The 24,125-nt window shown below is 30.2% G+C and overlaps 2 protein-coding genes across 2 annotated transcripts; both read left to right on the top strand.

Moving 5' to 3' along the window:
* Positions 1-3,834: 3,834 nt before the first annotated feature.
* On the top strand, positions 3,835-5,761 carry LOC114367469 (probable WRKY transcription factor 27). Its single transcript, XM_028324657.1, has 3 exons — positions 3,835-4,658; positions 4,807-4,920; positions 5,106-5,761. The coding sequence occupies exons 1-3, from the start codon at positions 4,096-4,098 to the stop codon at positions 5,551-5,553; spliced, it is 1,125 nt and encodes a 374-aa protein (XP_028180458.1). The 5' UTR covers positions 3,835-4,095; the 3' UTR covers positions 5,554-5,761.
* Positions 5,762-20,105: 14,344 nt separating this feature from the next.
* On the top strand, positions 20,106-23,350 carry LOC114368615 (probable NADH dehydrogenase [ubiquinone] 1 alpha subcomplex subunit 5, mitochondrial). Its single transcript, XM_028325829.1, has 2 exons — positions 20,106-20,501; positions 22,968-23,350. Exons 1-2 carry the CDS (start codon positions 20,189-20,191, stop codon positions 23,153-23,155), a joined length of 501 nt encoding a protein of 166 aa, XP_028181630.1. The 5' UTR covers positions 20,106-20,188; the 3' UTR covers positions 23,156-23,350.
* Positions 23,351-24,125: the final 775 nt, after the last annotated feature.

Raw genomic sequence — 24,125 nt, 5'->3', positions numbered from 1 at the left:
TTTTTATCCACTAATTAAGATTCTAAAATAGAATTGTGTTTCAAATGTTACCGAAAAAAAAGCATAACAATATTCGTAATCTATATATATATATATATATATATATATATATATATATATATATATATATATATATATATATATATATATATATATAACGTTTTTACTCGTTATAAAACTGTTTTAATTTTTAGTCTGCATAGGTTAATTAATTAAAACTATAGAAACTGTTGGGTCTAAGTAGAAGATATATTCCTTAAAAAAAAAGTGGAAGATATATAACATTTTAATTTAACGATCATAAAAGACAAAATAAAAACATCAAAATTTATGTTAGGTCAAATAATACTTATGTGTTAAGAATAAACAGATTTTAAAAAGCTGTTTTCTCCATATATAGTGAAGAAGCTGAGTACAAAAGGATTCACATTAATCATGACACATATATTTCAGATTTGAAAAGGTCAGGATGCATATCATCAAATAGAGATCCGTATTTATTTCTATTTGGAAATACAAATTCTCGTGATGTCCTTTTCTATATAGGTTATTTTGAAAGCTTGTCATCCCCCATAATGGGGTTATCTTCGTGTGGAAACTGGCAAAGGATAGATTACCCACTACGAAAAATCTGCAATATAGGAACATCTTGTTGGAAGAGCAACACCACCTTTGTCCGTTCTGCTTAGAAAATAGGAGGATAACAGCCATTTAATATATTCACTGTCCGTTCTAATATCAAATTTGGCAAAATTGTTACAAATGGATTGGGGTTCAGATTGCTAAACACAGAGATCCCAAAGAACATTTCTTTATGTATAATTGTTTTTGCATGGCTGGGAAGGAATAAAACTATTGTGTGGAGAGCTGTTTGGTGTGCAGTGGCTTGGTCCAATTGGTGTCACAGAAATAAAATTGTCTTTGAAGGGGAACAAATGGATTTTGATGCAACAATGGAATTAATACAGTTTAGAGCATGTTTATGGCTTTTTGCGAAATTAAAGAACTTTTCCTACTCATTTTATGATTGGTACGTGAATCTTAGTTATTGTATCCAAACTCTGGCTTCTTGATGTTGGCTTGGTAATTGCTACAACTTGTAGGATAAACATCATATATGTTGTATAGCTTGTATATAATTTCGGGTTAGCACTAAGTAGCTGGAGGGAGGATTGGGTTCGTTGGGATAGCTATTGGGTACACGTGTTTTATTTATTAAGAATGAGTTATATTGTAGTTTGTTGGTTGGGAGAGAATTTGGGGTTAAAATTGTTTATTGGTAATATGTTGTTGTAATATGACTTAGGTAACACCGGTACCAGGTAATGGTTAAATAAAAATCTCTTTTGGTTGTTCAAAAAATATCATCAAATAATTGGGTCAGTCCGCACGTCTTGGCAATTATCAACTTTTTTGTTTAATTTTACTGTGTTAATTATATATCGCAAGGAAACACAAAATATTTCTTTTTTGTTACAGAAAAATTAGGTGTACTAAGTCTCAGGAACTCACCGGAATTAAGAAAAAGTTCAAGGCTTAAAAAACACTTAACTCGCTTCTTTGAGAATGTACATTTTATCCTCATTTGGCAAACATGTTTTAAATATAAAAGATATAGCTTAAATAAATTAAGGAAAAATCACACCTGAATTCAATTTTGTGTAACCAGATGTATATGAAGCTTCTTATATGACACCTAAAAAATACGGTTGACAACACCTTTTTGAAAAAATTGTTAACAATCAAGCAAAATTTCTATAACTATTATGATGATTGTAGGATGAAAAACTGTTCAAATCGTCAAAAAGCTATAAGAAATTACTAAAAAAATTTTACCGAATAATTAAATAAGTTTTTCGTTAGTAAAAAAAATTATAAGCTAATTAAAATGTCTTACCGATTTGAAAAGTTACTAAATTTTTATTTTACAAAATAGTTAAATAAGTTTTTTTAGCTAGTAAAAGAAATTAAAAAGTAGCTGAAATGAGGGTATTTTTTAGGGTTCTACTAAGGAGTAAAAGACCACTATTTTGCTCTCCACTAAATAAATTTTATGGATCCATCACAACTCATTGAGTCTGATATATGTTATTTTTTTAGGCAAATTATTTTTAAATTCTCATATAATTTAATGAGAGATTTAAAAATATAATTTACAAAAAATATATGTGACTGTTTTTCAAACTCTTTAATGATATGACAAGTCAATGAATTATTAATAATATTATTGTTATGCCATTAGTTAATTTTGTTACTTTAAAGGACAAATAAAAATATTTTATTTTATAGGAATAAAAAATTACTTAAGTGACATATTTTATAGGAACAAAGAATTATTAAGAGAGTTCAAATTACTCGCTCTTACTCAAATTATTTAAGGCTCGTAGTCAACTATAAGATAAGATTAATAGAAGAAAATTGCAAAGTAAATTACAAACATTTTTGTAATTGTTTGGCAATGATACAAAATTAAAATCTTCCACCTTAACGCAAATTTTAATATAAAATTTGTTACCGAGACTGACTTAAAAATTAAAAATTAATAAAAGAAAATTACAAAGTATATTTTTTTGAGTAATTACAAAGTATATGAATTCAAACTAGTTTACCTCACAAGTCATTGAACTCGTAAACATATTTGTTTGGCAATGATACAAAATCAAAATTTTCAACCCTAATGCAAATTTTAATATAAATTTTCTTCCTGAGTCTAACTTAAATACACATTTTTTTATTACATTAATTCAAATCTAATTAAAATTCATATAACCACTTTAAGGGAAATTAAAGATTCTTCCATATTTAGACATAATCTCATTTATGATGTAAAAGAAATATAATGAAATGACTTAAACGTATTTTTTTATTTTTCAAAATTCACAATTTTGATTTTCCCATTTTAAAATAAAAATATTTAATCGTTTTATTTTTTAAAATCAATAGAAATATTTATATTATAAAATTAATCTTTCTCTCAAAGTAAAAGTGTTGAATTCACTGATAATAGATCAATATTGATTATGATATAAATTAAATAAATTATTTCATATTATATTATAAAATTAGATTATATCAAATCCATTTTTTTTATCAAATAACATTTTTTATATTTGATGAAAGTATCAAAATTATGAATTTTATAATACTTGTAAGATCAAATATTTGTACTTCAAAATATGGATTTAAAATTATGAAATTTAAAATATAAGAAGACTCAATGTTACTATTTTAAAATTAAGGTACTAAAGTTATATTTTTTTCCAATGAATTTCATGTTTACATTACTTAATTGAATGAAAGAAAATAACAAGGGTTAGTAACTTTTTATTATTTCATAAAACACGAAGGCAGCATAGGGAGTAGAGCGCGCCCCACTGCCCCAGTTTTTAGGGTAACAATGCAGAAATATGGCAGTGGCCAGTGAGTCAGTGGCAGTGGACTCAGATTTTCTTTTGCTGAGCAATTTTCAAAGAGCGCTACTGCTAGTAACGTTTCCTCGATTACGTGCACTATCCAATCAGAACACGAGTATGGTTCAGGTAACATGCGTTTGGGGGCTAAACAGTAAACACAACATAGGCATCTAAATCATCGGAATCATCGTCCTTATCACGTTGCTGCAACCTTAGGTTGGGTCCCCTTTGACATTATACCAAAGTCAATGAAAAGGGCAACCAAAGTTCTTTTGTGCATTTTTAGTGTGAAAATATTAAAATCTCTCACATAAACAACTCCTAAATCCAAGAGGGGAATTAAATATATATGAAAATACATTTTTTTTTTCTTTCCCTATCGAAGCCCATTTTTCCCAGTATAAATAATTAAGAATTACCCAACCGAGGCAATGCTCCACCACAACATCCTTCTCTGTCTCTCTTTTCACTCTAACAAGTTTTTTTGGTTCATCAAAAAAGTCAGCGCCATTCTTTGTGCCTCTAATTTCACCCTCTGTTTCAGTCTTAATTTGCTCTCTCCCAGTTGTCTCCATTGGGCATAACAGAAACAGAAACACCAAACACAACTGAGATTTATTTTTCTGCAGGAATTTCTAGATATATAGTTATATACCCACAAACCAATTCTTCTCTCTCAAAAATGACTCATGAGGATTGGGATCTCTTTGCCATCGTTAGAAGTTGCAAAGCTGCTACATTTACTGCCACCACAAACACAGAAACCCCACCCACCACTACCACCACCACCACCCCCAACACTACCTCTTGCTCGGGTTTGAGCCAAGAAAATGGCTCATTCTCTTTTCCCAATCTGGTGCAACCAACAACCAATGGGTTCCAAGAGCTTCAACACCAACAATTGTTAATAAACTTCAACCCCACCAACACCATTACTAGCACTAGCACTAGCACTAGCACTAGTGGCCTTGGCATCAATCCCAATTCCACGTTTTCTGAAGTTGCGGGATTCATTGGACAACAGCAGATACAGCAAAGTCTCCACCACCATCTCGTTCCTGCTCCCACAAATCACACCTTCATTGGAACACCCTCCACTACTGGTTTTGACAGGTTCCAACAACAGCAACTCCAAACCCCAGAACAACAGCAACCACAGCAAAACCAACCACCCCTTCAAGCACCACAAACAAGTCACATCCTTTCACCAACCACACAACCACAAACACCCAGATCAAGAAAAAGGTAAATAATCACTTCAATTCCCATTTACAAACACACTTTACTCAATCTCATTACATTAACAAAACCAAAAGTCAAACTTTTTCCCATGCATAAAACCCCATAACATAAAAACACTACATTTAACATCAATTTCCATTTTTCTCTACAGAAAGAGCCAGCAGAAGAAAATGGTATGCCATGTAACCGCACAAAACCTCTCATCAGACTTGTGGGCATGGCGAAAATATGGACAAAAACCCATCAAAGGCTCTCCATATCCAAGGTAAATAAATACATATAACCAAACACTTACACATGCAAATTAAAACATTCTCTCATCACCTTCTCAGTAACATATCCAGTTATCCACAACATTACACTTTCAATCTCACTCTCATCACAAGAAATTCAGATCCATATCTGAACCGGTTTGTGACCAAGAGTCTAAGAACCGTTATTTTTTTATAGGAACTATTACAGATGCAGTAGCTGCAAAGGATGCGCTGCGAGAAAGCAAGTAGAGCGAAGCACCAGCGAACCCAACACGTTCATCGTGACCTACACCGGCGACCACAAACACGCGAAACCCGTTCACCGGAACTCCCTCGCCGGCAACACCAGAACAAAACTATCCACCACCCGTTTACCCGAAACCCATGAAACCGTGTCTTGTGTAATAATAGAAAACGCATGCTCTTCAAACTCTGAGCTTTCTCCCATGTCGGTAAGGTCCGACACGCTGGAAAACGAGGCAACGCTCGTACCCGGCGAACCCGATTGCCCGGACACGGATATTGACCCTGAGGTGCCCTCTGAAGAAGACGAAGACGTTTTGATACCCAACACAGGTGCCATGTCAGACTCGATTTTCTTGGGGTTGACCAATTTTGACCGCGACGGCGTTTCCACGCTTTAAATTGATCTGAGTAGCAATCCCGGGTCGACCCGGTCCGATTTCGACCCGGTGTAGATTCTTCGGCTCTTCACCCCGCAAAACTCGCCGACCTTCTGGATGATTGTAATTACTAATTTGTAATAGTTTTATTTTCTTTTATAAAAATGTAAATAAATATAGTTTTAGTTTTTAATTATTTTATTTTCTCGTACGACCTTATAATAATGAGATAATGCTCTCTTTTCTAAATATAAATTGTCATCTATAATTCATTTCTAATACGGTATATCTTTCTTTACTAAAATAGTGTTTATTAAAAAATTTATTATTGAAAAAGAGAAATTTTGTTCACTTATGTAATTGTTGTCTTGTTGAGTATGCCAATGTTTGAAATCTATACATCATTATCAACATGGCAGCAAGTACAACCCCAAAACGTACCAAATTTATTAAGCATGTAATATAAAGTTTGAGAGGTTGTAAGTTTTATTTATAGTATTTTCTTATAATTGATACTGATGAATAAAATATTTAATTTAATACTATATTTATATTTTTAATAGAGAAAAAAAGTTATGCATAAAAGAAAATGTAAGAATTATTTTATAAGAAAAACTTAAAATATGAATGTGAAAACACAAATTTTCGAATACACAACTGGGGTGTTTCATGTGTGGACTGTATGTAAAGAAAGTTTCAGAATCTTCCCGGCTCCGGCTGTGATGCATTTATGACGAGATAGAAACCCTGATTTTATTTTTACTTATATTTGTTTTATGTATTTAATTTGTCTCGTACCCTACTAGTAGTTGGCACTAAGGTCAAACCTTTTTTATTCTTAGGAAGATGACCTGGTCAACTATATTTTATTGTGTGTTTTCATTATTTCAATTATTGAGCAAATAAATTAATGTCAGCCATTTAAGGTGGGAAAAGAAAACATCTATATTCATGGATTTAGTATTGTTTTCGGCAAGTATTTAATTGGGGCTGAGTGATACATGAAGGTGTGGTTGTTTAATGGTCATTGTATGATGTAAAATGGGTGATGCAAGTTGTTTAAATCTAAAACTTTTGTAATGTGATCAAATTGTCAAACTAGTTTAAAAGGGGAATCTGATTGATGGGTGATTTGGCGTTGGAGTTTGAAGTAATCTTAAAAAGTCAGGCAAAAATATTAATTGGGGTTCATTTTACAAATTATTTATTTAAATGAGTGTTTTGAATTTATTTATTTTGTGGGTCTATTTTTTTACAATAAAGTGTTTCATTGTTAGCCGTGTTCAATGTAATGACGACACGTGACATGATTAGGTGGCAGGAGCGGTGGGGCAGGGACTGGAAGTGCTGCTGACGCTGGCGCTTTAGGAAGTGGCGTTGCTGCAGGCGCGACAAGACGCCCTGGTCTGCCAAGCGCGACCAAAGCCGCCATCTGTTAAGCGCTTCCTTCCACGCTTCCCTATAAAACCCCTCCTCCTCCTTCCTTCCATTTGCACACATAAATCGTTGAAATGGTTTACGCTTAGCCCAGTCTCACTCCTTGATGTTGTATGTATCATTGTTGAAGTGCTTTATACCGGTTAAAATTTTTGCTCAAAACTAGTAAATGTTTTTATCTTCAATATATTATAGTATTATTTAATATTTATTCTATTGATGATAATAATGATTATATTTTGTAGGTGCATAGACAAATTGACACGGACGATAAAATAAAATAGTAATTTTGTTTATATTTTTTGTGTGATAAATAGTAATTTTTTGTAACTTAATAATTTATTTTTTGGTTATAATTATGTTGTGTTTATATATGTTATATTTGTTTGTTGATGACAATAATTATTTATTGTAGTAGTTTTTTATGTCCACCACATATTTAATTATTTTGTGTTGTATTTTAATATTAATATTATTATTATTATTATTAGTTAAGCTCATAATTATTTATGTTGTTGGTATATTTTTTTAATAGCCAAAATTTACATAGACGTTAAAAATAAATGTCGATTGTTTTGCATCATGAGTGTGCGAAGTAGTAATTTGTTTTTAACTTAATTTATTTTGAGTAATTTGTTGATGTTAATTTATTTTGAGTAATTTCATTAAATGTGACAATAAAAATATATCCAATATATTTTTAAAAATACTAATATAATAAAACAAAAACTATAAAAATAAATAATAATAATAATAATAATAATAATATCATTAAAAATATTTAAAAAATACAGACACAAATAAGAAATATTAAAGAAATTATTTTAACATTAATCACAATACTAACTATTTAAATGACAAATCATAAATAACATAAATCATAATTAATATCATTAAATATTAAAAAAAATAATATAATATTTAAATGACAACTGATAAATAACAATATTATTATCTATAATTATCTTCAACAACAATTAACAATTTTATATTATTATAAAATAAAAAACAAATCTAACACACTATAAAAGTAACAATAATTACCTCTACAAACAAATCCACTAAAAAAATAAAAGTAGAATTTTTTAGTAGATAAATGAACAATTGTAAACAAAAATAAACAATTTGTTAGATAATTAATAAAAAATAATTAAAATGATAAACAAATAAAACTAACAGGAAAAATATATAAGAATAAAGAAAATGAACTTGTTGAGAGTGAATAACATTTTGTTGTAAACAAAATGCCTACATGCAGAAAAAGAAAACCTATAAATGATAAAATATAACAATTTATACAAATTAAATAAATTTAAAGTAATAAAAAAAATTACAAACCACGGCGCGAGCCAAGGCGCCTGCACCAAGAGCGCGGGCCAACGTGTCTGCACGCAGAGCACGACCCAACGCATTTGCAGTCCAATCCAATAACGCCAGCGTCAACAGCACTTTGACGCGCTGTCCCACCATCCCTACCACCTAGTCACGTCGCTATTACAGTAAACGCAGCAAACGAAAAAATACTTTGTAATAAAAAAACAGACCCACAAAATAAATAATTTTAAAACCGACCCATTTAGATAAATAATTTGTAAAATGGACCCAATTGGTATTTTTGCCTAAAAAATTATGTTTTTGGCAATTGAATTCAACAACTGAGTTGTTTGGTTATTTGCCTATGTTTCTTATATACTTTAAAGGAAACATATTAAAATAATGTTATATATATATATATATATATATATATATATATATATATATATATATATATATATATATATATATATATCAGACCTCGAAAATCTATATAAAACACACAAGACCTAGCTATAAACAGGAATAGATCACACTCTTATGCTCTAGCTAATCACCTCTAAATCCTAGATCAATATAAAGAAAAAGAAATTTTATAGTACAGTTACAAAACAAGGTTGGGAAGTTTTCAAATGGTTCATGTTGTGGGCAAATTTCCCCAGAAGGGGTGCCTTTACAAATTATTTCCCCAAAAGGGGTCGTTTTCAAAAATTTAACGTGGGGGGGTTCTTTTATACGTAATCTGCATGGGATATTCTGCAAATCGCCACATGCAATGGCGACTTTGCTCTGTGAGTCCCACGTGGCCTGCAAATCGCCATTGGTATTGGCAATTCCACCAGCTTTGCAAATCGCCAGTGTCTTTGGCGAGTCCGGTCACAGGTAAGTAAACCGCCAGTTTGACTGGTGGTTTTGCTTTTGCAGGTTTCAGTTTCACTTTTCAGAGGGAGGCAGCTTTTCCGGTAGGCACGTTTTTCAGGTAAGGGAGTTGCAATTTCCACCAGCGAGTTAGGGCACAACAATTAGCCACTCCTGGTGGCGATTTAGGGCCTATATATACCCTGAATTCATCATTCATCTCAACGTTGCTGCGTGCCCACATCTCAGTTTTTAAAATTGTGATTGTTTTGGAATTGCACTTATTTGCTTCTTCAACGTTGCTGTGTACTTAAATTTAAGGGTTTTATATACGTGAAATTCATCTCAAGGTTGCTGTGTATTGAGATTTTAGTTTTTTAAATTGTGAGTGTTTAGGAATTCTGTATAAAATTTTGTATTTGCTTGTTTAATTTTAAATATTTGAATGAGGCTATAATTTGTGTTATAATTTTTTTTTCCAAAACTATGAGTGTTTAGGGATTTATGTGCATAACTTGGAGATGCCCTTGTTTTATTTTGCGCTCAACTTGACACAGTTACTATTCATGTTTGGTTTGCATTATTTTAAAATTTTCATAATAAATTCATTTATTGTGTTATTTACAAGGAGGAAAAAAGAAAACAATAATACTTACCATACAACAAATTTTAGTATCATTAATATAGGTTATGTCTGACTAGAATAAAAACGTGCATTTTGAAATTATGTTAAATTTAAACATACTACTTTATTTATAGGTTACTAAAGTTTTTTTAATAAAATAAATATGAAAACATGATCGGTGTAAATTATTTATATTATTAGTTAAAAAATAATATGTTCCATTTTTGAAAGTAAAAATGACATGTTCTTATATATATATATACAAAAAATTATAATTGATAACACGTTCATTTTTTGAAAGTCAAAATAATATGTTTCATTTTCGAAATTAATAATTTGTGTTATAATTTTATGTAAGTAATTATTTATAGCAGTTTGAATGTATAGTTTTTATTAATTTTATAATTAAATTAGATTTATATTTTATTTTGTAGTTTTTATTAAGTAATCTTTAATTAGAAGTAGATTTTTGCTTTAAAGAAATTTTTTTAAGTTATTTATTTTATTTTTTAGTTTGCAGTAAAATAATTTGTATCATAATTTTTTTTATTAATTTTTAATTAAAACTAGATTTCAGCTTTCAAGTTATTTTTTTAAGTAATTTTTTTTATTTCTTAGTTTCAAGTAAAATAATTTGTATGATAATTTTTTTGAAGTAATTTTTAACTAAAAGTAAATTTCAGCTTTCAAGTAATTTTTTTAAGTAACTTTTTTTATTTCTTAGTTTCCAATAAAATAATGTGTATGATAATTTTTTTAAGTAATTTTTAATTAAAAAGTAGATTTCAGCTTTAAAGTAATTTTTTTGAAGAATTCTTTTTTTATTTCTTAGTTTGCAGTAAAATAATTTGTATCGTAATTTTTTTAAGTAATTTTTAATTAAAAGTAGATTTCAACTTTAAAGTATTTTTTTTTGAAGAATTCTTTTTATTTCTTAGTTTGCAGTAAAATAATTTGTATCGTAATTTTTTTAAGTAATTTTTAATTAAAACTAGATTTCAGCTTTCAAGTAATTTTTTTTAAGTAATTTTTTTTATTTGTTAGTTTGCAGTAAAATAATTTGTATTATAATTTTTTAAAGTAATTTTTAATTAAAACTAGATTTTAGCTTTGAAGTAATTTTTTTTAAGTAATTTTTCTTTATTTATTAGTTTGTAGTAAAATATATAGTATTATAATTTTTTTATTTCTTATATTTATATTTTACTATTTTGAATTTATTATGAATAATTAATTAAAATATTGTTTTTGTAGGTACACGATGAATTCGGTTATAACCGTGTTGTATTTCAATGGAAGGGTATATGAAGATAATGATGGTGTAATATTTGAAGGCAGTAAAAAAGCGATTCAGATTAAACGTGGAATTAGTTTCAATGCTTTGAAGAAAAAAATTGGAGACAAGGTAAAGTTAGAAAATAATGAAATTATTTCTGCTATTAGTTGTAGATTTTTAGTGTCAGGAAAATATATTGCCTTGCAAATTTGCGATGACGAAGACGTTGAAACGATGCTGGAAAGTTTTAAACAACAACAAGAAATGTCAGTTCTAGAATTGTACATAGAAAAGGATGTGGCTGGTGGTTCAATGTTTCATTCTGCAAATTCTCTTACATCATGTGGAAATTATGTATCTAATGATGACACACAACCGCCAACAAATATAAGCAATTTAAATCTTGACGAAGATGATGATCATGATGACGATGATTATCTTGTGTCTAACTCATACGTTGAAGATTCGTTAGACGAAGATGACAGTGTTGACGGTATATCAGATACAGACAATGAAGTCCCCGAGATGATTCCACCAGTAAGAATTGTTCACCCAGCAGAAGGTATGATTTTGTCTTAAAAAATACTTCAGTCAATATATTTATTATTTCACGACAATTGTATTTAATGCCAAATAAGTATGATTTGAATTTTTTTTGGACTATAAGGTGTACAAGGAATTCAGAATCCATTTTGGAATGATGCTTTGCATTATAATAATATCAACTGGAGCCATCCTGATGAGGAGGACATTTGTGGTTTGGAGATGCCATCCACTTTTAATGTTGGCCAAGAATTATATGTTGGCATGGAATTTGATAGTAAAGATGCGGTGAAGAATGCGGTCAAACAATATGTTATGAGGGTGCATCAAAGTTTCAAAGTGGTTGAAACCAAATGGGACAAGTATGTGGTTTGTTGCTTGAATAGAAATGCAGATTGTCCTTGCCCTTTCTACATGAGGGCAATTCTATCTAAAAAGACTGATTCATGGAAAGTCACTCAATGGGGTGGACCACACACTTGTCTCAATATGACCATGACCCAAGATCACGAGAAACTTGATTCAGATTTAATTGCCCACATTTGGATTAAGATGCACATACCTCCGATTGATTTAATTTTGTAATCGGTGGCGCTGCACATCTCTCTATATAAATAAGCAAGCACGGCAGGTCCCCATGCATACGTGCGGCACTGTTCAAAGTCCCGTAAAAATTGAAGGTACCTTAGGGAAACTTTACTGCTGCTTTTATCAACAAATAGAACACCTCCTATGAATCTGAGGATCCATGCACGGGTAAATCTTTGTAGATATTCTACGTTACCATCATGGATATTTATTTCTGAAAAATGGTGAGCGAGCCAACTTAATTTTACCACACTGCCTTGTAGTTCACCCTCCTGTGGTCTGACGCCCAACAATTCTTCACACAATTCGCCCCAATCAAGATTAGTCTGACCAATTAATGGTGCCCCATCAACAGGCAGACCTAATAATACAGAGACGTCTTGAAGAGTAATCGTACACTCTCCGCATCTCATGTGAAATGTATGGGTCTCGGGCCTCCATCTTTCAATTAAGGCAGTAATTAATGACGAATTTATTTTGAGGTAGCCCATCTTCATTATCCAGTAAAAGCCAGATTGTCGAAGCAGAGGAATAATTTCCTCTGGTATCTCTTCTTGACCTTGATAAATGGGGACCGCTCGTCGAATATGCAATTTTCTGTCTGGTTCCCCATTCCAAACATGTTCTGAAACATGTTTGGGTTGCATCCATAAAACGTCTCCTTCTATTGGACCAGACTTAATTTGTATGCCTGATGAAGACGACGATGAAGATGCCATCGATACTGTAAAAAAAATATATTAAAAAAAATTGACAACAAAAATTTAACAACAAAAAAATTTATTCGACTTACAACAAATTAATTAAAATGTCACTAAATAACAAAATACATAAATTTGAATAACAAAATACAATACAAAATTAAAAATCTTTAAACTGAATAACATTAACATTCTAAAAAAATTATAAATTAAATTACATAAAAATAATTAAATACTAACTAAAATACTATACAAATAAAAAAATTAAAAATTTAAATACATACATAAATTTAAATAAATTACCAATTTCTTTTCCGATTAATAAAATTAAAATTAAATTACATATATTACACAAATAAATTAAAATAATTTCAAAAATTACTAAAATACTATACAAATAAAAAAATTAAAAATTTAAATACATACATAAATTTAAATAAATTACCAATTTATTTTCCGATTAATAAAATTAAAATTAAATTACATATATTAGACAAATAAATTTAAAAAATTCCAAAAAATACAATGGAAACAAAACTTTAAACAATATATATATATATATATATATATATATATATATATATATATATATATTATTAACAACATATAATATATTCCAAGAAAAATTAAAAAATATAAACCTAAATAATATCATACAAATGTAAAAAATCTAAATCAAATAATAATAACATATCAATTAAAAAAACTTAAACCAATTCATATTAACAAATTAACTACAACGTATGTATAACACAAATAATTTTATTATCACCTAAACTAAACAAACGTACTATATATATACTAACCAAAATCTACACATATATAAGACAAATAATACCATACTAATTTATAAAATCTAAACAAAATAATATTATCAAAAACTAACCTAAACTAACCTAAAGCACAATTAATACTAACTTAACATATGTATATTAACCTAACTAATATTCTTAAATTAATATTTATAAATTAACTAAAACTAACCTAATATATATAAATTAACTAAAACTAACCTAACACAGCTAATAACTTACAACTTACAAAAATCTAACCTAAATGACATTAATATCTCAACTACAATTAATTGAACATATATGTATATAACATAAAAGTATATACAAAACAACATAAAAATAAATTAACTTACCTCAAATATGTTTTTTGACAAGCAACCAAAAAGTGTAGGCCAAACAAGAACAAAAACTTCACCTACAATATACAAAAAATTTATCAATTATACTTAAACATATATCACAAAAAAAAAAAAAATCAGTTAAAACCATACTTACCAATAATACAAACGTAGCAATATGGTTCACTGGAAGCAAAGAACAATGGCAACACAAGCAAGAAGCAATGCAGTGCAGTGAAGAAAAACGAAGGCACCTGCTCCTGCATTGCTTTATAAAAAAAATTTTGAATAGCCAAATCGCCACCCTTACTTGCGATTTGGCCTTCTGCGCTTCCTGCACCACCCTGCAGCACCACCGTAGCTGCACCGCTACCCTAAGCTAGGTCTGAACCCAACCCGCTAGTCAAACTAGCGTTTTCCCAAAGCAACGATGGACTCGCCAAAGACACTGGCGATTTGCAAAGCTGGTGGAATTGCCAATACCAATGGCGATTTGCAGGCCACGTGGGAGCAAAGTCGCCATTGCATGTGGCGATTTGCAGAATAGCCCATGCAGATTACGTATAAAAGAACCCCCCCACGTTAAATTTTTGAAAACGACCCCTTTTGGGGAAATAATTTGTAAAGGCACCCCTTCTGGGGAAATTTGCCTCATGTTGTGATCTACTAGTACTTGCACTTAAGAAATGCAAACGTCACTATATCCTTCCACGAGGATGCACTACATCAATTATAAACTAGAAACACTCGACTATTTCACGTTAATTAATATCTTTTCAAAACAACTAATTAAACTTTTTTATCACCATTGCTAAAAAATATTCACTAACTTTATAATTACTAAGTTCGGATAAAAAGGGATTGAAAATAAGATTAATTTAAAACTTAAATATTTTTTCATACCTTTAATATATTTTATTTTCAGTTTATTATCTAAATTTATTTTATTTGACTATATGACATTTTTCAATTATTTTTATTTTTTTATATGTCATTGGTCTAAGTTTTTCAAGTGATGATGTGATCCTTGCTTAATTACTGTTTTAGTCTCTAAATTTGGGATATGTATTTTTTTAGTTCCTAAAATTTAAAAATACTTTTTTTAGTTCTTAAATTTTGAAAAGTATATTTTTTTGTCCTAATATAATAAATTAATACTTTATGATGATTTTTAATTGTATTAAATTAAATTATTTTTTAATCACTTGAATTTGTATTTGAAAACTATCACAAAGTGCTAAAAGGATCTGTCACACTGTTTAAAATACATCATAAAGTATCAATTTATTATGTTAGGGATTAAAAAAACAATTTTTTAAAATTTATGGGCTAAAAAAACATACCCCAAAATTTAGGGACTAAAAAAATATATCCCATTTAGGGAATAAAATAGTAGTTAAGTCTTAAACTAAAATGTGACATTGCAAAATGATAATCAGGTGTAAGCATCATTAAAAACACGAACTCTTTTTTTTATATATATACCAAAGCATAAAAACTTCAACTTCTTCACGTACATAAAACAAATACATTTTAATAAAAAAAAATTATCTATAAAAAAAGCCAAGAGAAGAAAAAGATGTGCCATGTAACCGGAAACAACCTTAGTCACGAACTTGTGGGCATGGCAAAATTATGGAGAAAAACCTATCAAAGGCAATCCATATCCAAGGTAAATAAATACCTAAACACATACATATGCAAAATCTCTATCACCTTTAGAGTAAGATATCCACAACATTACAATTTGAAACAGTCTCTCATTACAAGAAATTCATATCCATACTGAATTGGTTTGTGACTAAGAGTCTAAGCACCATTATTTTATAAAAACTATTAAAAATGTAAGAGTTGCAAAAGTAATGCCATGAGAAAGCAAGTAGAGCGAAGCAACACCAACCCGAACATGTTCATTTTAACCTACATTGTCATGTTGGAAAACAAGGCAACAATGGCCCACACTTCAACGTAGACCTAGATGCACTATCTAAAAAAGACGACAACGTTTTGATACCCAACATGGGTGCAATGTCAGATGTTGTTCTCTTGGGGTTAACCAGTTTAAAATAAATCTATTTTCAAACCTTATGTTGGCTCTTCAACCAGATCAACTCTTCTGTTGCAAAAATTACCAACCCCCCGCCCCTCTTTATCTAATGTGAGTTTTGTTGTTGCATGCGACTCTTTCAGATTATTAGTATAACGTTCTAACCAACTGAGTTAATAGACTAATTATATTATAAAATAAATAATGTTGTTATATATAATATTAAAATTTTTAATATATATTTAAGTGCATATAAATTTAAACAATAAATTTTATAACAATTAATTTTGATATAACTCATACGAATTATTTAATCTGTATGTTTTTTATAAATAAAAAATATTTACTATTAAAAAAATTAATTTATTAATAAATTAAAAATATATACTTTTGGAAAAAATTAAAAAAAACACTAACGAATCATGTAAGAATTGTTTAATCTGTATATTTTTTATAAATAAAAAATATTTACTATTAAAAAAATTAACTTATAAATAAATTAAAAAAATATATTTTTGAAAAAAAAACACTTATAAATCACGTAATCCATATGAGTTAACTCGTACGGATTACGTAATCCATATGACTCATACAAATTACGTAATCCGTATGACTCATGAATCGCGTAATCCATATGAGGTATACGAATTATGTAATCCGTAAAACAAAAAATCTTTAAGGGCATTTTTGAAATTTTGTTTTAACGTTGGGTGCATAAGTAATATGGTTGGTGAACCTACCAAACCCTCATGTGGTTATTGTAAGAGGGCTTCATTTTCTCTCTTGGTTTGTCGTACACTAAAACAAAGTCCATGTGATGAATGTTCCACATGGAACTTCTGATTCTCCCATCAAACATACGTTACCTGGACAAACAAATTTATTGTTAAATTATATTTTTTTAAAAAAATAGATTATAATCTTTTAATAACATTTCAATGTTTATAAAAAATTATAATTAATAAATTTTGTAATGTATAAAGGGGGAATTTAATTATGGGGAGACCTAGCGTTGGAGTTTGAAGTGGTCTTATAAAGTCATGTAAAGTGAGATCCTCTCCATTTAATGTGTAATTCAATGCGATATGAACTTGGCGGGATACCGAACAATGTTCTTGTGTGCAAGTTTTAGAAAACAATTAAGATAAAAAAAAACAATTTTACAATTACAAAACACGCTTAAATAAGTTTTCAAATGGCTTGTTAATGCTGTGAACTTGTGAAGTACTTGGGTTTAAATGTCCACACATTTTTCGCAACAAGACCTTTCTTATGAAAGGCAAATGTCACTACATTCTCTCACAAGGATGCACTACATCAATTATACCCGTTCAAAAATAACTAAGTTTTCATTAAAAAAAAAGGTGGAAATAAGTTTAATTTAATTTAAAATAAAATATTCTAATGAAAAAAAAAAGAATTAGTTTTAAGCATAGAGAATAATAGAGAATAATTGTAGCTATTTGTTAATGACATAACCTTAAGTATCAACAAAACATTGAAATCAAGATCAATTACTAAGAGAGTATGACTTAATTCATTAAATATAGTGGGTGAGTTGTTATAAATCTCTTACTATATATATTTCATTCCTACATATCAAAAAAAGAAAGCAAGTCAGTTGAAATAAAATCAAAATGATGTTAGAGCATAAACAAAATATTACTATCATGAATGATTATTAAATTAAATAATGAATAAATTATTGCTTATAACAAGTTTCATGGTAACTTACTCATTTGTTAAATTTTGTCACCAAACTTTTACTAAAAGATAAAACATAGTATAAATAGAAGAAGACCCTTTAACTTATATTATTCTTTTAATAGAAAAAAGTAAATTCAAGAAAAATAATAAATTCCAATAAAAAGATGAAACGCATAACGTTCTTAATGTAGGTAGGACTTTAATCATAGATTCACATAACTTTTATCTTGTTCTTACTTTTCAAGATCTTACCACACTAACTCCATCTACATTTTAAAGTGTATGTCACAATGTTTTGCAAAGTAACTACAAAACCTTTTATACTAGTTTTGACGGAGATTTTGAGAAACTCGATTAAATACTTGATAGAGCTTCCAAGGAACTACTCATTAATACAGTTCCTTAATACTTAGTTCAAATTTAATAAGTGAATTGAATATAAAGCACAAATCTTAATCCACTTATAATAGTTTTGATTTCTTGATCAATCATTAATTTAACATGTATTTAATTATATTTAATATTTATTCAACAAATGCTCTTAAGTATTAAGTGTTTGAAACTAAAACATAACAAATAACCTATTAGTTAGTATGATAATTTTAGGTTAAAGAAAACTATTAAACCTCTTCTTGAGAATTTTTTATTGACATTTTATGGTAAATTTAATCATTAGAAAATTTCAATTGAGTCAGTTCAATGATCACATTCACATGTAATTCATATATATATGTAAGTTCAATGATCACATTCACATGTAATTCATATATATATGTAAATTAATAAATGAGATCTATTAATATTTATTCAATAATTAAATACTATCACGTATATTTTAATCTATCCAGATTATTGGTGTCTTATTTATAATAATTCTATGGTCAAAAATAATTTAGATTAAAATTATAAAAAAAATATTTCTCATAATCTCCATTATGATAACGAGTTTTTAATTTTAATAAAAGATATCATCAAAATTATTCAATCAAATAGTGAAATATGACAATGAAAACAAAATAATATTTTATTATTAAAACTAGAATTGATTACATGATGACTTGGATCGTGGACATATAAATTTATTCTCAACAATTATCTATGGAACTTAGCATATAGTTCTAAACTCTCAATTTCATCTTGCCTTTATTTATTTTATTTTAATTCATTTTATTTCTGTTTAGCATACAATCAAATCATTGAGCTAATACACTAATAAGTCGTTGGTTCGAGTGATATTTAATTCGATCCTTTTGTAAGGTTTTAAATTCAAGTCTTATTTATGAAAAAAAATATGATTGGAAAGAGAAAATTCTAATAAAGGTGGTTAGTTAAGTTCTCAAAAAGACAAAGATGAATCATCAACAAAATTAACAAATATTCGGTACCAATAATATGATGACAAAGAACAAACCATATGTTGATAATGGCTCAATTTCAAGATTTTCATCTGCTTTTCGGAAAGGCAATTATTATTTCCACTCTTCCTATATAATGTCCTCCCTTTTCAATTTTATTTTCCAAAATTATCCAGAAAATTACATTCCCCTTTCTGTACTCTTTATAAGCTTTGCACTTCTATTTACTGGAATTAGTGGGTATATTCTTCGACATGTAGTATTTTGTTTCATAAGAACCATGTTTTGAAGCTCCTCAGTCGGGGTATTTTGGCAATACTCTTGTTCAATGCCAAATATGGCAATTGACCACAATGACAACCAAAAAGAGAGTGACCAAATAGAGAGAGGAGAAGGATAGGGAGAGGGGAATTAAGTGGGACAATAAAATGCCAATTTAGAAATTGCTTATTGATAGTGAGGAACAAGACTGTATTTTTCTAGTCATAAAAAAGGGTTTGTGATTTTTCATCTCATTACGACCGCACTTTCAAAATTGTTGGAAACCATATTTATCAAAAGGAAATTGATATTCCTTGACCTAGAAGTGCTTCACGGCAATGTCCTAAGCCATCTCAATCTCTTTTTTGTGTTAAGGGTTCCAAGCCACACACATTGGTGTTTCTTGTATATTTGAGCACCCAACAAGCCATCTAGTTCTTTGTATTTGGACGATGGAGGCTTTTGCAACTCTGTCTCAGTGCTGCTGTGCAATCTGCAGTTGCAGAGAGACTCGCCTAATTGACAAAGGGAAAGGGGAGTATATTCTCAGGGTAATTTTGGATTAAGAAAAATGAAAGGAGAGTGCATTAGTAAATAAGGGAAATGGAAATAGCAATAGCCTTCGGAAAACCCACAACAGGCCCAATCTCCACTTCCTTTTGGACCCACGCAACCACACACCTACAGGCCCAATCCTCGCCTCTCTCCATATCGAACCCACGCAACAACACACCTACACACATTCCTCCCAGACTCGGAACAGCAACGTTGTAGAGGGAGACTTTTGGGGGAGAGTGAGTGAGAGTAAAAAGATGTTTCTGCGTGCGGTGGCGCGGCCGTTGATGGCGAAGGTGAAGGCTTCGACGGGGATCGTGGGGCTGGACGTGGTGCCGAACGCGAGGGAGGTGCTGATTGGGCTGTACAGCAAGACGCTGAAAGAGATCCAGAAGGTTCCCGAAGATGAAGGGTACCGCAAGGCCGTGGAGAGCTTCACCAAGCACAGGCTCGGCGTGTGCAAGGAGGAGGAGGACTGGGAGAACATCGAGAAACGCCTCGGCTGCGGCCAGGTCGAGGAGCTCATCGAAGAGGCTCAGGACGAGCTCAAGCTCATTTCCTACATGATCGGTATTCTCCATCGCCCCTTCCTTCTTCTTCTTCTTCTTTTTTTTTTTTTTGAATTAGTTGATCTGGTTTGTGTAATGTAATGTCCTAGTGTCCTATTTTGTTTGAAGCTTGATTTTTAGTTCTTATTTGTTTTAATTTGTCTTGTTTTTACTATCGTTTTAGACTGTGTTGTGGTTACTTGTAGATTCGTTTACTTTTTGAAAAACTGGGAATTGTGAAACTTTTTGAACCAGAATGCGAGATTGTAAAGGGATTTTTTGACTGTAGTTGGGATTCGGCTTTTGTGGGTCATTACATGGCTGTGTTCTATCCATTGTTTTATAAACTGTGATTGCGGTTTCAGTTTTGTTGTGATCCTTCATGTTGCGGCTGACATGGCTGAAATTGTGGTCCCGGAGACCCAGAAAACCTTGACATTGTGGCTGCTGCCACAATTGCAATCACAGGACGTTTTTAAAAGATTGATTCAATGAATTGGTCATGGAATTTCACACAGCTGCGTGAAATGACCTGCTCATCTAGGGTTGCTGTTGTTTGGTGTGACATGACCGTGCTTAAATCCTTCTAGACTTGTGTAATTCTCACGTTTTCTCCTTAGGATCCTGCGTTAAAACCTTTCTGTAGCTATATTAACATTACCATCCATGACCTTTTATAGTAATTGTGCAATGCTGCTCGTTAAAGATACTAAATACAAAATGAAAGTCAGTTAGCTCTGCACAATTGACCATTCATATCATCACCAACTTAAAAGAAAAAAATGGTTCTAGTTATCTAAGCTGTCTACCTACACCATGCCCTCTGCTAGGACTATAGGAGCAGAACTAAATGAAGGGCTGAAGGGGAACACAACTCCTTTGAAGATATCCTTGAGGGGGAAACATGTAGGCCATCCAGTTTACATATGTCAAACCTAGAATACCAAGGGAAAAGGGGTGAGAATTCAAAGAATTCCCAATATCAGTTTAATACATTTTCGAGCTACATGATGTTATAGAATCACTTCTAAGTTCTAACTATGCTGAGTTTCTCTTATTTTCCTGTGCCCATGAGAATTTTGTATTTTGTTTAAACTATGAATGAGTAGTTACACTTACATCTTGTGGGAAACATGTATTTCATTTTTATCCACATTCCCTTGCTATTGTGCACAATGTGTAAATCTCTGTCCAATACCAAATTGATGGGTAATACTTAAATGCATAATATCGATACATTTGGGGTCTATTGTATTATATAGGATTTAATTATTAGATGTAGAGCATTTTTTTTAATTGTCATGCAATGCTAGCTGAATGAAAGAACGTTGACAGAAATAGAATCTTATATCATCGCCAAATTCAAGAGGTAGTGAATAGTGAGTAGTGACAAGTGGAAGGAAAATTCTCTTACCTTTTCATTCAGCTGATTATTTTTGTTCCCTAGAAATTGCATTAAGTTTAACTACAGTTTAATAAATGAATAATTAGTGATCAATTGCAAAGGTTGAGTAAATTTGCATTGAGGAGAAAGAATGTTCTGCAAATTATAGTTTCATATGCATATTTTGAAGTTTTGTTAGACATTGATTCCATTTTTAATTGATTATGTTGTTTACAGAGTGGATGGATCAAATTATTGTGTGGAACAAAGTTATATGTACATTTAATCTCCTCATTTACTTGTCCCATTGTGATATATTCTAGGGACACTAGATCCTCTGTTTGCCTTTTACTTATTTAAATAAATTTCTAAGTCCTAAAATGTCCAAACTTATGATTTGTAGCCAACCAAACTTGGTGGTAGTTAGGCTGGATTGTTTTTGTCTTTGCAAGTGATAGTGTTTTGTCTTGGAGTGACAACTTGGTCGTTGTAACTTGTAACTTTGGTGCTGTTTGTCTACATGGGTATACTGTATACTTGAATGAGGATTTTGCCTTGGTTAGGGTATTTTGAATTTTTCTAATCCAATCCAGGTTGAGTTTTGTTCACATTATGAATTTGGTAGTTCTTATTTCTTGATAATCAGTTTTAACTTTGATTCTTCTATGCTTTAATGCTAATTTAAATTTTGTCAGTGTTTCCAATTTTTTGTTTTTTGATAATCACTCTCGTTGTTACATAACAGAAATTAAGTTGTAGTTTTGAGTTTCATAAATTTTATTTTAAACCCTACCGAACAAGGAAGTAACATCTTATCTATTTTCAATAAAAAATTATAACTTTTTTGGAATATTTTTTGACAGCATTGTTTTCACTCTTATTCAAATTTTTGAGAATAGGGCACAAAGTAACATTTTTGTAGTAAAAGTGAACCAAAAAAATGCTCATTTGCTCAGAACAAACAGTCTTTTATTTGTTTTGCATTCTGCATTGATACAAATATTTATAAAAGGCAATTGATAAATGCATACCTTGGAATGTATTTGCATCAATTGATTAGAAAATTTGTTTTAACATATATTCAATGTATATTTTGGAGTGCAGAGTGGGATCCTTGGGGTGTTCCAGATGATTATGAATGTGAGGTGATTGAGAATGATGCACCAGTTCCCAAGCATGTTCCTCTCCACCGACCTCCTCCTCTCCCAACAGAATTTCACAAGACGCTAGAGGCACTTACAGGGAAAGATACTCCGGCTGCCAGCTCTAGTGAATCACCCTCAAAGGCATGAATTGCATCCACATTAGAGCTTTGGTTTCTCAATGAGTATATGCTTCTTTTCTTTGTATTGAACTTGTTTGCGTGAAGTAGTTTCAGACTCCTAAATAACAAGAATGGTATGGAATAACTAGAATTATGCATGAAATGACTTTGTTCTCAGATCCATAATTAATAATATTCAGAATTTCTGTTTGATCTATTAAAATTTCCCCATCCTATATAATTTAACACATTAATTCAGGTTCCTAGTTTCTGAATGACGCACCTGCCATTACATTATCTATGATTGGGTCAGTGTAAATTGATGAGCCATGAAGAACTGAGTTTATCAAATTGGATATATATATATATATATATATATATATATATATATATATATATATATATATATATATAATATCTTTGTCCATCTCCACCGTGTGTAAGTTTATCCAAATAGATACATTACAATATCTTGGTCCATCTCCACCATTGGTGGGTGTGTTTACACTGCGCATTATGGCATCTACTTTTATCATGTATTTCGAGGAGACGGTTGTCTCTGCAAACCATAATATGGTTCAAACATTCTCCGGGAAGTCTCTTAATATAACATGATCCATTTATTTGTAAGATAGGAGAATCTTGATTCATATGCAATTTTTTTGATGATTTCACTCAAAAGTTTGAATATTTTCCTTTTTTGAAAAAAAATTGATTGATATTTTTCACCACTTATTATTATAATTTTTTCCTAAAATAAAAGTAAAGTCATGCATAGTTTGGAAATTGAAGAGATTTCCATATAATTTAAACACCTGGGGTCAAATTATTTTGTTTTAATTAGGACAAAATGGCGATGGGAAATTCCTTCATTAAAAAATTGTGCATGTAAAATTCTAATTAATTTCATTGACTCTTAAACAATTGAAAATGAGTCACTTTCTTGTGGCAAATATTTTTACTCAATAATGTCTTTGTCAAACTGAATTTTTGATTAT

Source organism: Glycine soja, chromosome 9 (genome assembly GCF_004193775.1).
Source record: "Glycine soja cultivar W05 chromosome 9, ASM419377v2, whole genome shotgun sequence".
Lineage (NCBI taxonomy): Eukaryota > Viridiplantae > Streptophyta > Magnoliopsida > Fabales > Fabaceae > Glycine > Glycine soja.
Note: the sequence above shows the minus strand (reverse complement) of the source record. Positions and strands in the feature narration are given on the sequence as shown.